A 22,949-nucleotide genomic window follows, 5' to 3' on the forward strand; every position below is an offset into this window, starting at 1 on the left:
GTGAGTGTGTATATGCATATGAAAATCATATGTATTTACTACTGTACCTAAATGTATGATTGCAAATTTGGACAAGAGCATCTGGGAAATTAAGTCTATGTTGGATAGTAAAAATCAGCACATCCAGCCTTACTGAAAATGCCAGCAAAAGTCTTTCCAGGTGTTAGGATGCAAGCAGCTGTCTCAGATGTGTATACAACATGTACTACAACATGTGTGGGTGTGTAAGGGGTTTTAGCGTAGGTAATAGTTTTCTAGGTCCAGCATCTCTTACTAGTGCTATTAGGTTTGACTGTTAGACAAACAGAAATGCAGCTGCCTCTAGAATCCAGACACTGGCATTGTTTACATTGACAGAGTAGCAACTGGCTTCTCATACAGTGAGCTAGATCCTCTGGTCAGTGTAAGTCTGTAAGTCTCTTGCATTCAGTGGTTATACTGATTTACACATCCTAAAAGTTATCGGAAGGGTTATCCTGATTTATGCTCTTGTGGTGTCCACAACATTGCCTTTAGTGCAGTGTCCTCTGGTACAGCTGCTGCTGCAGGGAAGCAGGGCTCCAGAAGCTGTGCTTTCCCTCTGCCAGAGAAAGTGATGCTCTCAGCATCATTGGCATGGCTTAACTCTCTTCTCTCATCTTCCTAAACATGTTTGTTGGGGGGCTACTTCTCGGCAGGATCCCCCTTGGTGAGCATATAGAAAAGGGTGGCTTTTGCTAGCTCCAAAGGAGAGAAGCAACACAAAAAATTACATTGCATGCAGCCCTAACTATGCTTGTTTAGAGAAACTGCTTGCATTTATGAAGTCTTTGGTGCGGAAAGCAGGGTTGCAAATGACTGCATCAGAGCGACAGTAAAGGCCATTAATTTCCTGTTATGTTTTCCTGTGTTGGGGGCTTTATTAATTTAATTTTACACTGTCGAACAACAGCGAGCACTGACACCGCCACACTTGGAGGGTTTTTTTTTTTTTTCCTCAAGCAGTGCTTTGCCTGACATGGAAATCAACACTGCTATCAGGACTGCTAGACACAAAGCAGGGAGCCCAGAGCTGGACTGTCACCATCCAGTTCCACCTCCCAGTTTGTGGGAATCCCTGAGATTCCAGTGGAGAGCACTGAGACGACACCAGCATATAGACTCAGCAGATCTGGGTTAGACCATGGACAGTCTAGAAAATATTAATTCTCCTTTAGACTGCTTGATCTCCTACTAATATGCTTCTTTTCCTTCTGTTTCCCTCTAGACTTCCCCTTCCTTTCATTCCACCTATTTTCCCCTCATGTACACTTTTACCTTAACCTCATCAGTCAAAGGAGTGTGTACCTGCCCCTGAGCCAGATACTTGTGAATCATGTTATTGGAAGCTCTTCTGAGTCAGCACTAAACCAGTATTCAAGCAGAGTGTTTTTAGAGCTGCCATTTTTGACGTGCCATAAAACAAAGGCTCCAATCACTCAGAGTCATTAAAATTCCCATGGCATTTTTTGCAAGAGTGCAGACATTAACCTGGCTGTCCTGAACAAAATCCAGCCTGAGTGATTACCCACAGCATATCTTAATTCTCCTGTGGTTTCATTTGGACATGGCACAGCAAAATTTCACAGTTGATGCTCTGTATTGTTCAACATCTGCCATGGTCCACCTGAGAGTCAGCCACATTTCAGTAGAAAATGAGATCTTAAGAATGGGAAGGTTAATAAACAACATATGATACAGGATGGATAATTGTGAAATGCCATGCAATAAAAGACAGGCTTGCAATAGGCAGCAATCTGCTTGAAATATCACTATGCAATTTTTTTTTTGAATCCTCATTCCTGTAATAACTGTAAACCATTAGTAGAATAATTTGCCATCTTTCTGCATGAGGTCATATGAAGGCCCTTACAGGTTCATGAAGGAACCTATACTGGATGTGACCTCTCTAAAATGTATATTGCAGATATGTTCCAAATTGTAAGAGGTAGTCTCCAAACAAGAGAGGGCCCAGCCATGGGGAACAATCAATTTCACAAACAAGTGAGGTTTCTGCAGAGAAGAGCCACAAGTATCTTTGAGGATTAGCTAGTGGAGTGTTGTTTCTCATTTGCTGGGATTTAATAAAGTTGTCCCAAACTCTAGAACAGTTCTGATCTTCTTGGAAAGTCAACCCTTCTGTTCAAGGCCTACCTCTTCTCAGACTAGATGCCGAAAGCCAAAGCAAAAGAGCACCAAGTCCTTTGGGAAACCAGGCATGGAAGTATACCTGAGCTTTTTCTAAAGCATTTAATAGAGGAGTAGAAGGCACTCAAGGTTTGATGGACATTTCATAACAACAATCACCTCATTAAGGTTTAATCAGATGGCTACAAATCTGTTCCAATGCAGATCCCCTAGCTTAAAAACAGAATAGCTCCTCTGACCAAAAAAAAAAGGCAGGGCCAAAGAGAGAAAGAAATCCTGACCTGATGCATATCCGAAAGGAAACCGCGATACCCGTGACCTGGCTCCTGTGCTGGCACTGTATTCATATGTGTTTTCTGTAGCTGTTGACCTCTGTGGGAAGAGGCCTTTGTACCTTGAACCTGTTGGGATGTAAGCAGCAGGATGCTTGGATGAATGAAGGAAAAGTAAAAGGAAAATGTGGATCTAGGCATTATTTTTAGACCCCTTAACAAAACTCTGACAATTTAAAGGGCCTTAAGATAGGCAGGAATTGCATTTGACACCTATTTAAAGCATCCTTTATTTTATCTGATTGATTCTTGGAAAAATCATCTTCAAAGAGCTATGGATGGAGACAGAAGACAGAACATGTCTGGTGTGTGTCAATAGATAGACACAAATATGTATCTGTAACTGCTTCTTTCTAGCCATCTATACTAACAGAGTTATCCCGCATATGCAATATCCTAGAGCTTAGAATAGCCTCTGCAGGCCAACACAAAATGCTGTTTTATCAGCAGAGATTGCTGGAGACCAGAAAGTCCTGAAAGCATCATAAAATGTTCACAGACTGCATTTTTTTAAAGCAAAGTCTGGTGACAAAATTAAACACACTGGTTTTTCTTTCTTTCTCCCCTCCAATCAAATTGCCTCCTTGCCCCTCATCTATCCAGTCAAGATTCTCACGGGCTAATCGCTTGGTGAGATCTTGTTGTTCCCCCGGGATCCAGTGAAACAAGGCTAGAGGATCTGATACTATCACTTAGGAAAGTAAAGAGCTTCTGCTTTCCTTCCAAACAGCAGGAGCAGCAGCTCCCATTTTGGGAGGAGGGGTTTCGTGGCCCTGACTGAGAACAAGGTGCTTAGTGTTTTCCTTTAGCACAAGAAGACACTCCTCTATAGGAATGATTTACATCTATGAACAGCAAGCGATGCTTAACGTTGCACTGATGTAGACTTGGGAGTGCAGAGATAGCCAAATTAGGAGCTAATTGGTGCACTGGGGACTGACTGTTGGGCCCCCATGGCTGCTGGATGTGATCACTAAGAGAAAGGAAGAAAGAAAGAAAGGGAGAGAGCAGGAGCCATCCTCCAGCCAATGCCTCTCTAAAGGTTGGGATTCCTGAGGCCGCTTCTGTCTAGTGCTGTCAAGGTCAGCAGGTTCAGGTTCACTGAACGGTCAGGATGGTTTGAATTACTGGCACTGCCTGCCGATTCCTCCGCTGATCGTGATCCGTCTTCCAGCACCAGCTGCGGGATGATGCTCCCCAGCCATGTGCTGTGCACGGTGTGGGGCACAGGGAATGTCAGAGAGGCAGATGCTCTTGTTAAAAGGATAAGTTTTTAGGAAGATTTAAGGACCAAGGCAATGCTGAAGAAGGACACATGCTCCAACCACTGAGCATGTGGAAACTAGGTTTCTAGAAACAGCCATTCTGGTCCATTTTTCTTTTACCTGCACATTAGTATGTGCAAGTCTTTATTTAAACAACACTGCTTGGACATTTTCTCCCCAAACACACATTATAGCTGTATGATCAGGCTAAAAGGCAGGGCAGCCAGCAGGTTCCTACAAGGCAGTCTGCAGAGAATGCCAGAAGGTGCTCAGAAAGCTGACTGCCAGTGTGCCCACAGCAGGTAGTCTTGGAGCCACTGAAGAGACCTCACCAGAGCAGGTGGGGAGAAGCTGTGTCTGCAGAGGTATGAGTTTGCATAGCCAGGCTGGCAGTGTGACACATGTGTGCCTGTGGCGGCACCAGTGTGTGGCTGAGTGCCTATGTGTGTGTGTGCCATCCAAGCAGCCACAGCAGCAGTGATGGCAGAAGTATGTGAGAAAGACAGTGGCAGGAAAGAGCAACAAGAGGGATTTAGTAAGACAACAGGGTTATGTAGAAGTAGTGTCTAGTGTTTGTCTTGGATGAGAACATCTCTATAGGCATCCTTTACTTGCTTTCAATAGAGTTGCACTACAGAGAAATCTGGCCCTCTCAGTCTGTAAACTGAAGTGCTTACTCTTGCCTCTTATTCTGAGCTCTGTTGTGTTCCTCTGTGAGTCAGTCACTCGTGTGCAATAGCTATGGACGCACAGCTTTTGTACTCTGTGTCTGCTTGCCACACACATTTCTACACCTGTTGAAAACTCTTTGTAGAGCTCATAATGCAAGGGTCTGCCCATACCTGGTGCCCATGCACAAGGCCTCTTGCATAGCACCCTGGCTGCTCACCAAGACGTGGAAGGGATCAGGGTTAATGTCATGCAATCTGCTCCACAGAAGGGAAGCCCCCATCTCCTCTAAGCTTAGCACAGGTATTCTAATGAGCTCTGTGTGTAGCCTGCTCTAGGAAGTATGTTGTGCCTACTGTCACCTCTCTTCAACTCCTCTCCCAGCTCCCACTTCCACTGCAGAGCAAGGGGCTATGGCAAGAAGGGTCAGAAACAGTGCCCAGTATCATGCTGGTTTACATTAATGAGATACACACAGTGTAATCCAGCAATGGAATCAGCTCTACAAAAGGAGGTAATAGCAGGCTGCCATGAGCAGAGCAGCTCAGGTAATTGGTTTATCTATCTAGAAGCAGTAGTAGCAATCTCTGCACAGACAGAGTAGCAGTAAAGTCTCTTCCTTAAGGCTATTTCCTTTGTCTTTTCAATTGCTTGCACATCCATGTGAGATAGAGAGAGAGAGAGAGAGAGAGAAAGAGCTAGAGAGAGAGAGAGAGAGGGAGAAATGTTAATTTGTGAATTAATGGCTTTTCTCTGCGGAATTGTAAATTCAAATGTCACCTCACAGGGTGACACTACGCTGGGCTGCTGAGGAAGCAATGATAAGATCCCCCCATCCCCATGCCGACATATACCCATGCCCCTCCCCTCCCTGAAAGATAGCTACGAAGTGGAACATGCTACTTTTAATTTGCAGTAACACCACAGCAGAGGGATGCAAGAATGACTGCTTTCCAACCCTCCCTTCCACAACAAGCTGGGCCACATCTTTCCCTCTCTACCTCCTTCCACCCCCTCTTCAACCCCTCCCATTTTAAACTGTGTCCAAGACAACACATTATCTCAACTCCCCCCACCCTGAACTAATCAAAGGATGAGCTAAGGGAGGGCTCTTTAGAATGGATGCCTCTGCAACCCTCTCCTCTCCTGCAATAATCAGGTGAATTAATGACCCTGAAGTTAAAGTGAGCGCTGATACTCAGGCGTTGTGCAGCGTAGGGGAGAAAGCCTTCATTGTTTTCGAGCAGGAGGCGGGCAGCAGCAAGGGAGATTCATGGATGGAGATTGAATATGCAATTTTCTTTCACCTTGCCAAGAGCTGCCCCTGGGCTGTGCCTGGCCTAAATTTTTTTTTTCCTCTTGCCATCTCTGCCTTATCCAGCCCTCCCACCTCCCTTCCATTCTTTCCAGAAAATTACCTTCAAAATTGATTTCCACTTTTACAAACAAATATAATGGGAACATGAGGGGGGAAAAAATCTTGGGCTGTGATGAATTAGGGCTGTCAGGTGCTTCCAAGTCTCCTTTGTTTTTGTTTTACTGCCTGTTAGGTTCTTTGTTTTTCCAGCAACTGGGAATAATGCCCCTGCCCACACAGTCCCCATGGTCCATGGCTACCTTCACAGGATATGGCCACCACCTGATGTCATCACTGTGTTATCCCTGCTCTCCATCACTGTGAGCAAACAGCCACTGCTAACAGGCTGCCCTGGCCCTTCACACCACGACACAACTGTTCCTCTGGAGACACTGCATGTCCCAAACTGCTGGCAATCTGGGTCCTACAGTCCAGGTACAGGTCTGTTGATTTGCCTCTGATCTTCTTCACCCTCCTCCTCCTGTTTTTCCTTGCCTTATTCAGCTGATGGACAGATTCCAGCTCTCCCTGTTCTGACAGATCAGCCTGGGTCGTTGGCATGTCACTGTGACCCATGTTTTGTCTCAGGGCCATGTCACCTTTATTCCACAGTAGTATTGCCCTTATGTCTCATTGCCATGTCACTTGACCCCAAGCCAGTGTCTCTCACTGGTCATGGCATCCTCATCTGCTGTTATACCAACAGCCCTCTAAAACACCATTTGCCTGCACATTGCCAGTTATTTCTGATTCCTTTGCAGTTGATTCTATCATCCACTGCACATTAACCTGAGACCCTCATGGATTCAGACACCATGCTCCCTCAGACTCCCATACTCTTTACATCCATGACAACATATCACAGCCTCCTCCATGATTGCAGGCAGACCCAATGTAAAACTCATCTAAGAAGATCCAGAGAACCAGGCATCTAACAAAACTGGGGAGCAGCCTTTGCACATTGAGAGTCATTGAGGAGGCAGAGACACTAGGAGGAGTTGTAGCTGCCTGATTCCTGTTGACACATTAGCTGCAACAACCACTCCCAAGAATGAGTCAAAAAGTGGAAAAATATCTAACCACAAACTAAATACCCATAACAAGCAGTCAGAAAAGCACACACTTATGGTACTCACACAAATAAATGTAAAGAAAAGTTCTATGCATAAGTAGCTCCCACAAAACATAGCAAATTAACATTAAAGACACAAGAATGCAAACTGAGACACACAGAGGTACTAATGTAGATGCATGTCAATTAAATGTAATTTCTGATTAAACAAATAACTTACAAAAGTATATGTATACTAACTAAATGAAAACCTGTAACTCAAAGTAATTTCCTTAAATTAACATGTACAGAATCAAATAATGTAAACAAATACAAAATATTTACATAAATAAACAGCCTTTATACAGGCAAGAACAACCAATATTTGTATATATAAATATATATATAACAAACACACAAATACATAACCTCAATGCAAATACACATCTGTACAAACTATATACAGAAGTGCACAGCACTAGCAGGCTACATATTCACATCCAGCAACCACAAAGATACATTGATATGCCAAGTATGTAACAACACATACACTCAGAATATACATACAAATATACAACATTCTCATATATGCTCAAAATGTGAATACAAATACCTCGCATTCATAAAAATACATAGCACTAATACTGAGCCATACATGCCCAGACATCCATATGTCTGTGTCATCCATATGTCCACAGTATCCATTCTCCTACTAGGCAATATTATACACAGCTTAACATACACATTTTCTAGGTCTCCACAGGCATGCACAAAAATACGGGTCCAACCTGCCACTCACCCCAGTACATAAGCACAGATAAGTAGAGACCAGTGATCCTAACACAGAAATGCAAAAAACAACCAAGCGTGCATTCCTAGAGACACAAATACACAATCAGAGATGCACACAAATACAACTGAAGCCAGACCAGCTTGTCTTCAGAGAATACCAGCCCCTGCCAAACTAAGCAGCACTATAAGCTTTGGAAGCAGGGCATTCTGTCCAAACTGCTTTTTGTGATGTAAGCTGTTAACTCTCCCTTACCTGACTTCTTCCTGAGCAATGTGTACTCCCCAAACTCCCAGCGTGTGTGCAGACACCTCACACAAATACATGTATCCTGTTTCTCCTGCTTACAGACTGACCTCCAGATTCCTGGTGCAGCAGCCCACATTTCTGTCAGTGCTGTGCTGCTTATTCATTGTCTTCTGCTTCATCCACTTTCCCCCTCCTCTGTTTTCCTATACATACTCTCCCTTTTCTGACATCCTCCTGCAGTTTATTTATAGAGGTGCAGGATGAGTAGCAGGTGCTTTTCTTATGTCCTTCCAGGGGTCTCGCTAGCCAAAGACCTTCAGGAGGGAGAAGTGGGTGATCACTTAGAATAAACTCCCTCTTCAATTTGTATTTTCATCTAGAATGGCGGGAATACCTAGACTTGTGTGTATAAACACAGTGAGCCTGGTCCCCTGTGACTGCTTCTGTTTGCAGAGATACACCATTGCTGCAAGCTGCCAGCCACTGGAAACTCAGCTGTGCTGCATAAAACAACAGTCCCAGGGAAAGTAGGAGAAAAACATTGTGAGAATTTGAAAGACTCCAGAATCTGCTCAGCCCATCTGCACATCCATAAACTGCTGTGTGTACACCCCACAACTCTGTGTGATGGTTGGAACATGGGGTTAGCACCTGAGGCAATATAACTGCATGTGTCTCCAGTGTCATTAAGACTATTTCTGACCTGCAATAAAGCAGTCATATAGAATAACACAAACAAGTCAGCTGTGGTGACAAAAAATCACACTGTGAAACAATGCAGGTTCACCACAGACAGTAGTGCTGTTCCATCACCTGCAGGGGTCCAAACACACCCTGTTGTCTTCAACAATTATTAGGGTTTGAGGAGAACAGAAATATACCTAATATGCCCAGAGATGAACATACATCAGGCCATGACACAGTCAAATGGAATGACTCATTCATATTCTTAGCAAACATATGCAGGCAGCATAGAAAAATGAATGAATGCATTTCCCCACAGGACAGTTCTGGGCAAGACCTCTGCTCTGGTACAACTCCAGCCTAAGCAAAGCATCACTATACTGCAGATGACAGCATAAGCACACTGTATGTTCTGAAATGACCCCAGCATGCTGTGGAACACTAATATCACATTTCATGAAAACACACCATTCTGAACATGGTGCTGCAGTGACATAGCTGTATTGACTTCATTGTCATGGCCAGTCTGTTTTCAACCAACACATTATATCAGCTGCAGTAACAACTCTATGAATTGCAGTGACAGCACAGTAGAAACTGCACCAGTGAACCAACAATTACCATGTTGAAACACCCTTCCATGCCTGATGCAAACATACCACAAGAAACAATTCACAGCTGCTCCTGTGAGGAGTGTAATGGGGCAGCAGAGTAAGTAGTGATACAGTTAGTCTCATCATTAGCATCACAAACCCACAACCTATAGTGATAGTTACAGCAACAGGATAACCACAACCAAACTGCCTGCAAACACATACTGTGTGCCACTGACATGGACACAGTAATCTGAAATGTCACAGCCACGTCTCTCAAACTGTATTATCCCTGCCACTCTGAACAACACAAATGGGGTCATATTTGCAGTGGCAAACTCAACTGCCATATATCTGCTCAAAAACTTAGACACATTACACACCTCTCTGCTCTGTGTTACTTTCCACTTGAAGAAAATTTTGAACTCAAGTCTTTAAAACAGTCTATGTCCTGGGGCAGTTTTTAAAAAACTTTCAGTACTGGGACTGTCACAGATATCCCTACCTCACACTCCACCAGAAGGAGTAATTTTTAATTTCCCAATATGAAAATCAGATCACAGCAAGGTAGGAAAAGTCCCAAGCTAAACACTGTCAAGACCCTGCTCTGCACTCGGAGTCCTCCCATTTGGAGTGAGGAAAGAGAAAACCACCTGTAACAAAAGCACTGATTTTCAGTAGAGGATGTTGTGGCAATAACAGTCAGAAAATTATATGAACAGTACCAAAGAGAAGAGCAGTGATGGAGCCTATCCTATAGCTCCAGGATTAACAGTGCAGATGCTCCTACAAATAGTGGACAGCACCCTGTTTAGCACAGCCCAATCCCATTTGAGGAGTATGGTGAAACATCTGCACTGATACAGCTAACACTTCTTGGAAAACACCACCAGATCTGTAGAAATCTTGGTGACTCTTCATTGTCCCCCTGCACTGACACAGCCCTGCATTACTAGGCATCAGTGTCACTCACTCTAATCATCAAAATGACAAGTGAAGAATGGGAAGGAGAGACTTCTGCCTTTTCAGGCTTGTACCCCATCTCTGCTGGGGATTCCTTCACTGCAAACACCATGAGTATTATTGCCATTTACAGTAGCAATCACTCCATCCCCTCCTCTCCCACAAACCTAGTGCTGATATTAGCACTGATCACACTAAGAAGCCTTTGGGTTTTATTACTACTGATACTAATAATACTGGACACATTACGTCTGCTCCCACCAATAACAGACTGCAGATATGATCCCTGCTAATGTCGATAATACTGGGGGATATTATCTCTGCCATTGTCAGCGCTGCAGATATTATTGCCAGTAATGCTGTCAAATACTACAGATACTGTCACGGACTAAGATTAATAATGCTGAGAATGTTACAGCACCAACCTCACTGGAAGCTGAATCCCAAATGAGAATTTAGGTTTAGACAGGAAATCTGTTTGCAGCCTATTATGGAAAGAAAGGGCCATGTCTCATAAGAATAGTTTTGTAAAAATTGCTGAAGTTTCACCCAGCTGAAGATGCTGTGGTATGCTGGCTTGATATACTCTTTTCCTGGTATCTAATTATTCATCTATATCTATCTATCTACCTATCTTTCTATCTATTTATCTGTCTTTCACTTTCTCTGCATTTCTCCTTTTTTTCTCCTTGTACAGTGCTCAAGCCTACAATATGAGTGATACTAAGTTTTTGTTAGTGCTTCTGGGTCACCCCTGTTCTCATTCTTTTAGCTGTCAATTAAGGGGTTTTGAAAAAGCAGAAGTAGTTGCATATTTTCCCCCTTTGTCCTTCTGGATATTGGATTGCTGCTTCTTAGTCTGGCAATGACCCTGCTGAACATGGTAGGCCTGCCATGTGACAGAGTACTACAACACTCAAATCAAAAAGAGACAGGAATTCATCTTTTCTGATGCAACTTGATAGTGTAAGACCCTCACTGGTCTTGAGAAAATCATCACAAGCTGCAGGGTGGCTTCTGCCTTTGGAAGATGGCAAGAGAATACCAGAAAGGTATACCTGCAGGTCTTTCCATCTGCAGGTGGGTGTAAGTGATGGTGGGTATAAGGTCAGAGGGAAGTTACAGCTCCACTGGCAATACCCACAGACCACAAGAAATGGCACACAATGTGCTACACAAATGGTGGTGAACTTTTTTAGTCAAATGATTTTCAAAATCACAGGATACCAACTCTGTCACAGGAGTCAGAAGTTTTGCAATTACTGGTTATAAACTGAAGCAAAAGTGTAATTTGATCTTAACAAGGCAAATCCTGACCATCCGTTGGCATTCACCTGAGGAAGACATACTGAGTGTTGGGGAAAGACTCATGGCCAACAGTTCGTTGTTGTGACTAGTGGACACTCAGAGCTGCTTCCCAGCTAGCTCTCTCTCAATGTCATACATCACTCAGGCAACCCTTGCACTTGCAACCAGTGTATTTGGTAGGTTGGGATTCCCACTCTTCCCTCTAACTCCCTGTGGGGAGCACACCTGGCTGTCAGCGTCCATCTCTGAGCCCACCTCATGCATCTGTCTGGCTCCTTCTCTCCAGCTCGGGAGTTCTGCTACATCATCTTGACACATAATTATCTCTCCTCTTCTTAATCATCTGTGCTACTGTCTAATGTAGACACCAGCTGCAGCAAGGAGGACCTGGGGGAGGGGGTGTGCTCAAATAGAAGCTTTTCTGTCTTTCTCCTGCCCTGTTCCCCCCAGCCATCACAGAGGTTGCTAACAAGGTTTTCAGAACTAGTGGTTCAGGAACAGCTTGGTACTTCCCCTTTCTGCTGAACTGCATTCCTCACAGAGGAATCCTTGCAGCAGAGCTGGTCCAACAGAGCGGAAAGAGAGAGCAGTGCTGCTTCTTCTGCCTCCTTTAGGGAAGAACCACTCCCTGAATGCTTGGAAAGTAGATGTGCAAAGCTCACAAGGGCTTTTCAATGTGAGAATAAAACCTGAAGTTAAGAAAGAAACTGCAAAAAAGTGTTCAGAAGCTCTGGGAAATACTGAGGTGTATGCATCCAGCATGAATATGAAAGAAATACTCACGTTATATCTCTTGACAAACTTTTCCTACTCCCCGTCTCAACTGGAAATAATCAGAATGCTCAGAGCTACAGAGGAGACTGCCCAGGAATCAGTGCAGATCACTGGCTTTGCAAAACTTCCCCTTGCACCCTTCTAACCTTAGGACTCAGCCCCGCAAAGGGACAATATTTTTCAGCATTTCTGGAGGCCAGTGTGAGCCCAGATAACGCAACTCATTGTTAGAGATGTTGAGCAGCGAGCTGGGGGTCCCATGTGAGCTTTCTCTGGAGACGAGGAGCACAACGTGTCCCTGCAGCAGATATCTGGGATGGCAGGATTAAGGCTGTCATCTAAGGCAGTTACAACCATGTCATGTAACTGCCACCTAAAACTCTGAGACCTAAAGACAAGCAACATCTGCAGGATTGTCTGGTTGGTACCCTTTTGATTCCTAGTGGGATATGTGGGCGCTTGGCCAACAGCAAGGAGCTGCATATTGTCACTTGCCTAAATCAAATCTGGAATGAATCAAGGACAGACACAAAGAATAGTTCTTACTATCAATATATCATTGTCAAGCGTCACAGTCTTAGATGGCTGCTGTGTTGTTTCTATATTTAATTGTACTGCTCCAAAGAAAGCTCAGGTTCTGAGGCTGGAAGTGACTGTGTGGCTGCATCTAAAGTGGGATGATCTTTCCAGGTATAGCCTGAATAGTAGCTGAAGCCAGATTGAAGCGCTTAATTTCTAATGAGATGTGGAGGCACCATGTTGAGAGATGGTGATCACCACATTGGATTGTATGAGAACAGGGATTCACAAAACCCTCAAATAACTGCAAGGAGATCTGCACAACTGTTAGAGAAACGTGTCATTCAGTTTGAAATGTCACTATTTTCTTTATATGTAATGATGGCAAATGATGGAAAGGTTTGCAATACTTGTCTCTTGCTCCTGACATTTTTTGACTTTGAGGCATTGACTCAGCCCTTCCATCACTACATTTTTTTTCTAAGCTGGGCCCTACTGCCATCTAGCTGGGAAATGGATCTTCCTCTGGGGCCCTGATCCAATTTCCAATGACATCAGCAAAAATCTTCCCATTTAACAGAAGCTGGATTGGGTCCTTGCATCTAGTTTTACTTTGTATAAGGGAGAAAGGGAACGTGATGATTGCCTTTTGTTCTTAGGATTACTGTGTTTATTTGGATCAAAAACTTACAGATGTGAACCTCACCAGAACCAATACTAAGAAAATTACTAGCAAAACCTCAAAATGCAGCATCTGTCTCAGGAGAGTTTTCTCTTCTCGCCACATATCACAGAGAAATCTCATGTTCTCTTGAACTGCACAGCATTGGGATTACAGCACACACAGCACACTGAGCCACCTGTCCTAAGAGGTCTTTCCATGCAACAAGCAACACAACATACTGAAGTCAGAGCTGAACCCAACAAACTGGTCAGTCAATATTCTTTAAAAAGTTCACTTCCTGGCCCTCAGTTTTAGAACAAATCAAATTTTCAAAGACAGATTTAAAGAAAAGTGTTTGAAAGCCACCATAAGAGCACCAAGACCTTACCCACCCCTCCTGACTCAGTCTATTTAGACCTGAGGCTCCAGCTTTTTTTTAATTTCAGGATCTTTGCCCTGAATATTTCACAGCAGGTAGGATGCAAATGGAGAGAGCTTAATACTATTTCATTACAGCCTAAGTGAAAGGCTGAGAGACAACCTTGGGATCACAGAACTCAGAAGACCTCCTGTTCTGCTTTCAGACTGTTGCAAGCATGACAGTTCTGCTGTGGTAGATGCTACTCATTGAAAACTGGGCCCTTGTGATCACCAGCTAATGTAGCTTGTGGCACATCACAGGGCAGGAACTTGTTTGCAAGGGGAATGAAAGACAACTCCCACATTGCTGGTGCTTCTCCAAGATGGCATTTAGTTTGAAATCAAGTGAGTCAGGGAAACCATGTTTACCCACAGTTCAAAGTCCGGGCACCTGCTGGCTCCTGGGGAGCTCAGTTCCAGCCGTTTCCAGCAGTGAATGGACTTGGGATCAGCTCCAGCAATGGAGACGGCTCTCTGCCTGCTGAGCAGATGTCTGGAGATGCAGCCTGTCATGAAAGGCCTCAGAAGAAGAGCATTCCAAGCCAGCAGGGCAGTGGCGGGGAACTGGTCTCTTGCTAAAACTGATCTAGCCCCTGGAGCAGCTGCAAACCTTGGCCTGAAATTGGAGCCTGTACATGGGGACAAAGAATATAAAAGGGAGGATGAGCTTCTCCCCTCCCCCTACCTTCATCACGTTTCCTCTTCTCGCCATTCGACCGAGGAATCCCCAGGATCCCGTTAATGGAGTAAGAGCCCACTGGATCATTGGAGGCACTGGAGACAGGAGGGGATGCTGTGCTGGGCACTGGATGAAAGGAAAAGGGAGAAAGGGCCATCAGGAGAGCAGCACAGCACTCAGGGATCCCCAGCTGAAAGCTATGCATGCCACCAGTCTAATAGGAAAGCCTGGGCACTAAGCTGATTCCTGGTCCCTCATGCTGAAAGACTTACTCTACTGTATCCCAGCAAAGCTGCATCCCAGCTTTGCTTGTCCACTGCTATACTCTAGCTTTACAGCCTTCCAATACAGGGCCATTGAAAACAAGTAAGTGTATTTCATCAAGAAGCTAAATGCTGTTACATCCCAGTTCAGAGCAGGCTTTCAAGGTAATCAAGTGAAATGCTGCATAGGCCACATTCTCTAGTGACTTCATAGTCCATCCATACTTTACCAGATTATTTCCTCTCAGTATTTTTTCTCCAGGAGTGCACATGCTCTGTCTTAGGCAGACTAGCCTCTTACATGCCCACTTGAAACACTCAGTGAAAAAATTACCGTCTTAGCATAGGTTAGAAGCACTTCAGTGCTGGCCTATTAAAATCAGTTCCCTACTGGAATGACTGGGTGATGCATACTACCACCCAGATTGATGAAAATCTAGTGCCTTCCTTTTGTACTAAGCAGTATCAATAGGCAGAATGCTCTGGCCACGTGGCTGTGCAATATTGCTCATGAATTTCCAGTATATCAAAGGTATCAAGTAATCCAAATTAGAAATGATCCTTTCATGATAATCAGGCCTCTAGAAAATAGAACATGTAGACCTATGCATCCAGCAGGCATACCTATTGTGTCCCAGTGTGTCCCAGTACTGGAAAGAATATCCCAGTTTTCTTACAGGCCACTGTTCATCATTCAGCTCATAAAGCACTGACCTGAAGCAATCAATACATCCAACAGAAGCCTTTCAGGATGGAGCAGAACCTTTCAACACTCTCCAATGTAGACTGACTTCCTAGAACATCCCAGAGCAATGAGAGACTCCACTAGAAGCACTCACAATCACTATCCCAGCTCAACCATTGCATTCCCTAGACATTGCACTACTGTTCCAAGAAGGAATCTGCCAGCTCCATCTGTTGTGATCAGTCCAGTGAGCAAGTCCATATTAAAAGGGCATCCAGAAATGTTCTTCCATATTTTCTCATTCTAATCCTGAATACAGTTTGTGTACAGGACATCTACCAGCTCTGTCCCATGCAGATGAGCATTTTCTGGTAAATCCTTGTGTAGCAGCAGATTCTCAATAACCAACAGAATCTAAGAAAGTCTTAGGCCACAAATGAGCCCCTGTATTTCACAATATCCCAGAATACTGCATGTTTTTTCTGCTCTAGTTTGTCACTAGATAAAGTTATGCTAGCAAGAGCAGACATATCCACCCCACAGAAAGTATCTCATCACACATCTAACACAGTACCTCTAAACAGACTAAGGAGGCATTTGGTCACTGTATTACAGCCTCCATCTTCTGTTCACCTCAACAAACCAGCAAAACATCTCCCGCAGCAAAAAAAATGCGCTTTCTCAGTGAAATACACCCATGGGATACCTGACTGCAGAGCTAGAACAATGAAGAACTTAGTTATGAGGCAGCTGGAATATCTTACCCATGTTTTTTTTAATGGTCCATTAAAAAATGGACCATTTCCATCAAAAAAAAAGGAGAAATGATAAATTGGTAGGGAGGAAAAAGAGAGTCAGAATAAGGACAAAGGAAAAGGTGAAGACTGATGCTTAGACAGGACAGCAGTAAATACTTCTCTATAAGGAGATGAAGGAGAGAGCATGAACGGGAAATGGACATTAAGGCAGAATCACTTGGGCAAACCCCTACTTTGGGCTAGTTTCTCTGTGATTCATCTCTCTGCAATGCAACAGGGGAGACAAAGAATAGAAAACTCTGATTTTCATGGAGGCTTCTTTCCCCTCACCCCTCCTCCCTTTTGCTCTGTTTAGCATCTGCTTGTCAGACTTTGTTTCCTCAACTAGGCTTCATCCCCATTTCCACTTGACCTGTCACCACCCCTCATGCCAGTCTACTTACCAATAGTATGTCCTGGTGCAGTCACACCTGTCCCACTCCCATCTGGTGTTGGGTGAAAAGGTTGCTGAACTTTGGTTCTGATGATCCTGGAAAAGAATGAAACACATTCAGAACTCAAATGCATCTTCTCTGTGCCTTTGCAGACCCACAGCCCCAGATATCAGAACCTGAAGGCTCGATCTGAGCTCTCGGTGCAGCAAGTGGCTTCATTTGCCTTGTGGTTCTGATTTTACTGCTTTAATAGTCCAGCTTTCCGAGAATCATCCTATTTCTGCACTGTCTTCTTCATCCCAGACTTGGGTGTTCACTGCATAAGGATGGTGTTCAGTGAGCAAGCTAGGATCTTCCGTGCGTTAACAGCTGCATTGTCATTTATGGTCTGAGCTGTGAGCATAATAACAGTGCAGTCTTCACAGCTATTAGAGACATTGCTGAATTTACAAATGGAGTAGCTTTAATTTTGTTGTCTACCTGAAGAATACCCTTCTTACTGACTAAATGTTTTGTACTGTGGAAGGTTTGCCTAAAGCCCTTGCCCTTCATAAATGAGGTGAAAGCAGAAGGCATCTGTAGGGACTGGTGATGGCATATAGATCACCAGGAAAAAAGGTCCATCAAACAGGGCAAAAATTGGTGTTTGTCAGGTGGTGAATGAACACAGCATGGGAACTCAAAAAGGCATCACAAAGGTTATAATGTAGCTCAGAATGACAATAAACTGAACTGTAATTGTCAGTGCTCTGTTTCTTGTTACATGAAATCTTTCACCTCTAGGTCACTGGTTTAAATCCAGCTGAGGTCAGTGGTGAAAGAAAATCACTAGTACCTAGTACCTGACTGCAAAGTCCCTGACTACTGGCAGATATTGGGTATCTGTGAGTTAGGAACAGCTGTTCCACCAAGGAACTTAGTGAATAAGCCATGACCTGTGATGGCCATGGAAACCAAACTCCTTTCTGAGATTAGAACAAGCCTCTTCTCTCTTCAGCCACCCCAGCTGGGGTGTAGGCTGCAGATTCTCTTCAGACTGAGCTTCTGGAACTCTTAGTCCTGCATTATATTAGCTTCATTTTCTAGGCAAAAATCTCTCCAGAAAGTGAAAGCAAATAGAAGATTTGTCCTGCCCACTTGAGAGCTTCCATTAAAAAATTGTTCTAAAGAATAAGTTGGCAAAACTTCAAAGAGCAAATGTGTGGCTAGTGGGTGATACGGCATGGATAGGGATAGGCAGAGACATTGTGGGGGCAATTTTTAAAAACCACTACTTCTGAGAATGAAGCCTTCTTAGGAAAAGAAAGAGAAAATTCCATCTCAGCATGTTAGAAAACTCTGCTACAAGCTTGATGAAGCCTGACACGTAGCTGGAGTGCCTGGGACATAGCTGGAGACAGAGAATATCAAGGTTCTAGCTGAGGATGGAGATCCGGATAGATCAGTGGTACCAGATGCCCTAATCTATAGTTGCTGAGAACCTATACAAAAAGTGTCTGAAGGCCTCAGGGCCAGATTCTGAGGTCATATGATTCATACTAGGTGAAGAGCTGATCGAAAAAGTGTGCTACAGCAAATAATATAACTTTTTTCTTCTTTCCTGTTTTTTTTCTTTTTTCCCCTCTTATCTCACATTCCCCCTAAAACCCCCTGAAGTGCCACTCTGGTTGTGTGAGTTTATTGATTTCCCCCAGCCCAGAGAAACAGAAAAAGGGGATGGGGTGCAGGCAAAGGGATGGAAATAGAAAGCTATAAATTATTTGTGACAGGAAAGCAATAGTGCCAGAGTGCTGAGCACAAGTCCCGTGTCACTATTAGATTCCTTTTAGCCTGATGACACTGTAAAAGAGGTTAAGTGTCTGATGGAATCGTACACCTTGGGGGCAGGGGCAGTCCAGGAGCAGAACAAGCCACAGAGAGCGGGTATATCAATTCTCCACGCCAATAATATTCCCCTCATTGATCGCAACACAAAGTTCAAAAATCTCATTATGGCTAGGCAGTCCTGGAACTTTTTTAAAATCAATAGAGTGATATAATATATGTATACTTTGTATAAATGTTTCTATCCATCCATCTATCCATCTATCCAAAATCTGCCTGAGGGTGTCTAAGTTAACCTACACATTATACTGTGTTATGTTCTATTGTAGTGTAGCACAGTGAATGGATTAGAAGATTTCCCCTGCAGCCTTAGATGACATATTATAAAACGTCCTGTTAGCACTGATGTGACATCAGATGGTTCCATTCATACTGAGATATGACATCAGATTTACCATTTGTACTGGGAGATGGCACCAGACAGCTCAGCTTCTCATGAGGGGAACCATAAGATGAGTCTAATTATACTGAGATGGCAGATCAGGCTGTGCTGAATCATGCTGCATGAAAATTGCAAAGTTTCAAAAACCCATTTAGAGTAAAAACAGCCTGTGAAACGCTGCAGGTATAAAATGCCTGTCCATAATATTCCAAAACCCAGGCAGGGGATGAAGAGGAAGGTTCAATTTCCTCTCCCATGCAGTTCGAGGTCTCTTGGCTGAGAACCCCAGTTAGTGCCAGTTGTGACTGTGTTTACTGAGATGTGTCCATTAGGAACTGGAATGAGACTCACCAGCTCATTGCACCAAGTAGCTGTCAGCTGGTAATGATTTTCGGTCACTACCAAGCAGGGCCAGATTTCTGCTAGTGACCCAGAGGTGAAAGGCTCTGTTCAGAAACATTCCATTCCTAAGAATGAAACCAGTCTATGTCAAAAGAAAGTGTCTGGAATCCATGAGCAGAGGAGAGCAGTTCTGGTTGTGCTGCCTCCAGTGGCTTGGGTCAAATAATTTTTGGCATCAAATGCACAGTGGTAATGAGGTATCTGGTAGAACATATTTTCTGTGGCTAAAAGAAGAGGCAGGTCTTGAAAAGACTCTCCTCAGCAGTGTTCCTTTGCCCTAAAGTCATGACTCAACTCCAGTGTTTTAAGGAAAGAGGGGAAATTTCAGGACTTTAATGCTCAGTACAGAACACGGCAGTGCATCCCCCTGGGTCGATTCACTTAGGGACAGTGATAAACAGCAGAATAGCCAGGCAGCACTGCTGCTGCTTTGAGAGGCTTCAAGTGAGTCTGTCCTACAAAAGACCACCTAATGAAACAGCAGATGAAAGATGAACAGAGCTGACCTGGCCCTGTAGCAACAAATGCAGCATAATAATGCTGTCTTTAAACTTCAGTGTTGCTGAAAGCTTCTCACCCTTACCAGGGATTGAAATACGCACTAAGCCAGCTCTGCTGCCTCAAATCTAGGATTTCTGGATTACTGCTGTGTAAGAGGTCACAAAACCTCAATCACCTCTTGCTGTCTTTGATGGGTTGTTCTTGCCTTCAGACACTGGAGAAAGAAAAGTCTTGCAGATTACATCCTCAGCCCTTCCCAAATGCAGAAGGGACACAAGTCCTGGCATATCAGTTATCAGTGCTGATTTCTTGAGATAAATGCCAGTATTTTCAAACATCTTTTTGCAAGAGAAATTGACCCTTTGGACTAAATTCATCCCTGCTCTAATTCCATCACAATCAGTAACTCAAATGACAGCATTTGTATTTAATTAGGAACATAAACTGGTATTTACTGTAAATTCCCATTTTTCATTTTCCACTGGGAAATTTTTGTACAAGTTGACTACTTTGAGTTTTGGGTACTATAAACAGATTTAATACATAGCCTTCTGAAGTTTCAGTAACAGGACATTTATAGATCTTTGATTGCAGTAAAGCAACTGAACTTCATTTCACAATCTGAATTTAATATGCAATATTATGTTAAGTGATGGCATATAATGTCATTACAGTAAATAGTATCATACTGTGAATTATACATCCATCCTGGAATTCATGAGTTGCTATAGTTGGCTTGTAGTAACTCCTTCTAGACTTAATATTGCATACAGCATCAGCTGAAAGCAACAGCTTATTTCCAAACGCCTTTGACTTTCTTAGATGTTCAACATTAGATCATGAATTTCCAATGTTTGATTTTTATTTCATTTTTTTTTTGTCAGTTTTAATGGAATTCCTTCTCCTGATTCTGAATACATATGGACAGACAAAAATCTCTTCTAGTATTACAATTGCGAGAAGCTCTGATCAAGAGATGTAACAAGAAATATTAGAAGTTAAAATTAGCTGAGCCAGAGTGCTTTCTGAGAAGAACTTTCACTCCTTGCAAATAAGCAAGTAGAAAAGCACTTCTAAACTTGTCCAGAAATTACTCACTAAAGGAACATAGAAAAGATGGCAAAAAACTCACCTTGCTTCTCTGACATTTCTATCCAAACTCTCTTAAAGCCTAACATACTTGGTGGTTTCTTCTCTCTTACTATGTCTGGCAGAGTGTTTTGACAGTATCTCAAATTTTAAAAAAATCATACTAGGGCTGATCAGAGGGAGATAAGGTAGAACAGAAAAATCTGGAGTCACAATCTAGCAATTGTCTTAATCCTGGAAGAACACAGTGAAGTTCAACCGAAGGAAAGATTGGTGTGTCCTGCTGCCTCAAGAAGACCCTGACAGATTTCAGAAAACATTGGTATCCTCACTTTGATCAGATTCCATTGTCGTGGATTATTTTTGAGGGTGGAAGGATACACTCAGCAGAGCACCAAACTCCTTGTAATTGTTTTGGAGTATTCATATTTTAAATGCTCCATATTAGAAGCACATTACAAGACCCCAGGGTGTGCATTACTGGGCAATTAAAGCGGTTCTTGGAAGGCTAACATTGTGAAGCTTCAGCCTTTTCTCTGCACCGTGTCCAGGGGAGGCTGTGATGGCCAAGGCACACACACCCTGCTGTGCCGCGCCGCTTAATTAGCGCTGGGCTGTACCGCTGAGCCGCGGGCCGTGGCGGCGCCACGCACAAGGCAGCCCGCGGGGCACACGGGGCAGGGCTGGGCGAGACAGAAGCCTTCTCTGTATCAGACGGCTTCCTACAAAAGGGCTTGTGGCCATCCCAGTAATGCTGGCAAAGAGGGACAACATGGGATGAGAAGAGGCAGCTTTGGGGTCTTTGGTGAAAGCCCCCATGGAGCCAACAATATCCCGCCTGCAGACTGGCGCTGCAGAGGCATAAAGAGCTCTGAATGGGGCTTCGGCTCTAACGGGAGACACTCTTATGTTACTGTGCATAGGTTGAAACACAGCTGAATTCGCGGTTGAGCAAAAGAAGAGGGGAGGGAAAATCTTGTTTGCCCAAAGTTCAAAATGGAAAGCAAGCTTTGTAGCGTGGTGAGGAAAAACAGCCGAGGGATTTGGGGGTGAAGGAAGGGAAATAGAAAGTCTGATAGTTAGAGCCTAATCCGATTTAGGGAAGGGCTTCAGTTCGTGCTCTGTCATGGACCTCTCTCATCAAGAGTTTGGACAAATGGCATTTCTCTCTGTGCTCTGTTTCCTGCCTGAAGTGTGAAGATAGGAGCATTGCCGTGCCACCTGGGGCACAGTGAGGACAGCTGGAAGGAGGAGTGAAGGGCTCAGACTCTCTAATAAACAGGGGCCAAGTAAGTGCTTCAGCGAGCTGTAGCACAGTATTGGCTTCGTTCTCCTGCTTGAAGCAGAAGTGACATGTACCCTGCTGACAGTGGCTCTTTGTGAAGGGAAATGGGCAAAGGCAACAGGAATTGTATTTCAGCTGCACAGGCTTTGGTGGTGGTGTTTGAATTTGCAGCAGCAGATGTAATTGGGAAAATCAGAGCTGCAATTGCTACGTAAAGCCAACCAATAATTTCTCATAGGAAGTAGGATGAGAGCAGTAGAAGCTACTGCTCTCAAAATCTACTGCAACACTTAGAACCTTCAGAAAAACAGCTGACATTGGCAGGAGAAGCTTCCTCGCTAGCTGGCCTGGGGCTCTGGCACTCCCTGCCAAGACAACAGAATGCCTTCAAACCCTGCCATATTCAGGGGCCACAAGCAATATTCACACATTCAAACTTGCTTCTATCACGAAAATTGCATTTCTTTCTCCCTACCTTTTGGAAAAGGAGAGAGAAGATGAGTGATCATGTACTATGTTAGCTTATAAGCACAAGTATGAAACATTAATTAGATTGATTAGATTGATGGTCCAAGTAGGTACATGAAGAGGGATTATCTGTTTTCCCAAAGCTTCCAAATAGATCAGAGGTCAAAATGGAGATGCCTTACATATCTCAAAAAACAATCCCAGCCCTCTCTGAGGAGAATTGACTCTGTATGTGATGTTAATCTGTGTAGGTCCATCAATTTCACTGGGGCTAGACTGACATCGTGTGCCTGCAGACATGGGGGGAAAAGTGTC

At 43.8% G+C, this 22,949-nt stretch overlaps 1 protein-coding gene across 2 annotated transcripts in view; it reads right to left on the bottom strand.

Annotated features, from left to right (window-relative positions):
• PAX2 (paired box 2) overlaps positions 1-22,949 on the bottom strand; it is a gene marked incomplete at its 3' end in the record, with an annotated part of 83,094 nt that overhangs the window by 32,043 nt on the left and 28,102 nt on the right. For both annotated transcript variants that reach the window (XM_084209876.1, XM_084209877.1), the window contains exons 4-5: positions 16,633-16,718; positions 14,490-14,609 (exon numbers count right to left, since the gene is read on the bottom strand). In XM_084209876.1, the coding sequence (XP_084066002.1) occupies positions 14,490-14,609; positions 16,633-16,718 (206 nt within the window). The remainder of the gene's footprint in view (positions 1-14,489; positions 14,610-16,632; positions 16,719-22,949) is intronic.

The sequence above is a fragment of the Fringilla coelebs genome, assembly GCF_963513975.1.
Source record: "Fringilla coelebs genome assembly, chromosome: 8".
Classification (NCBI taxonomy): Eukaryota; Metazoa; Chordata; class Aves; order Passeriformes; family Fringillidae; genus Fringilla; species Fringilla coelebs.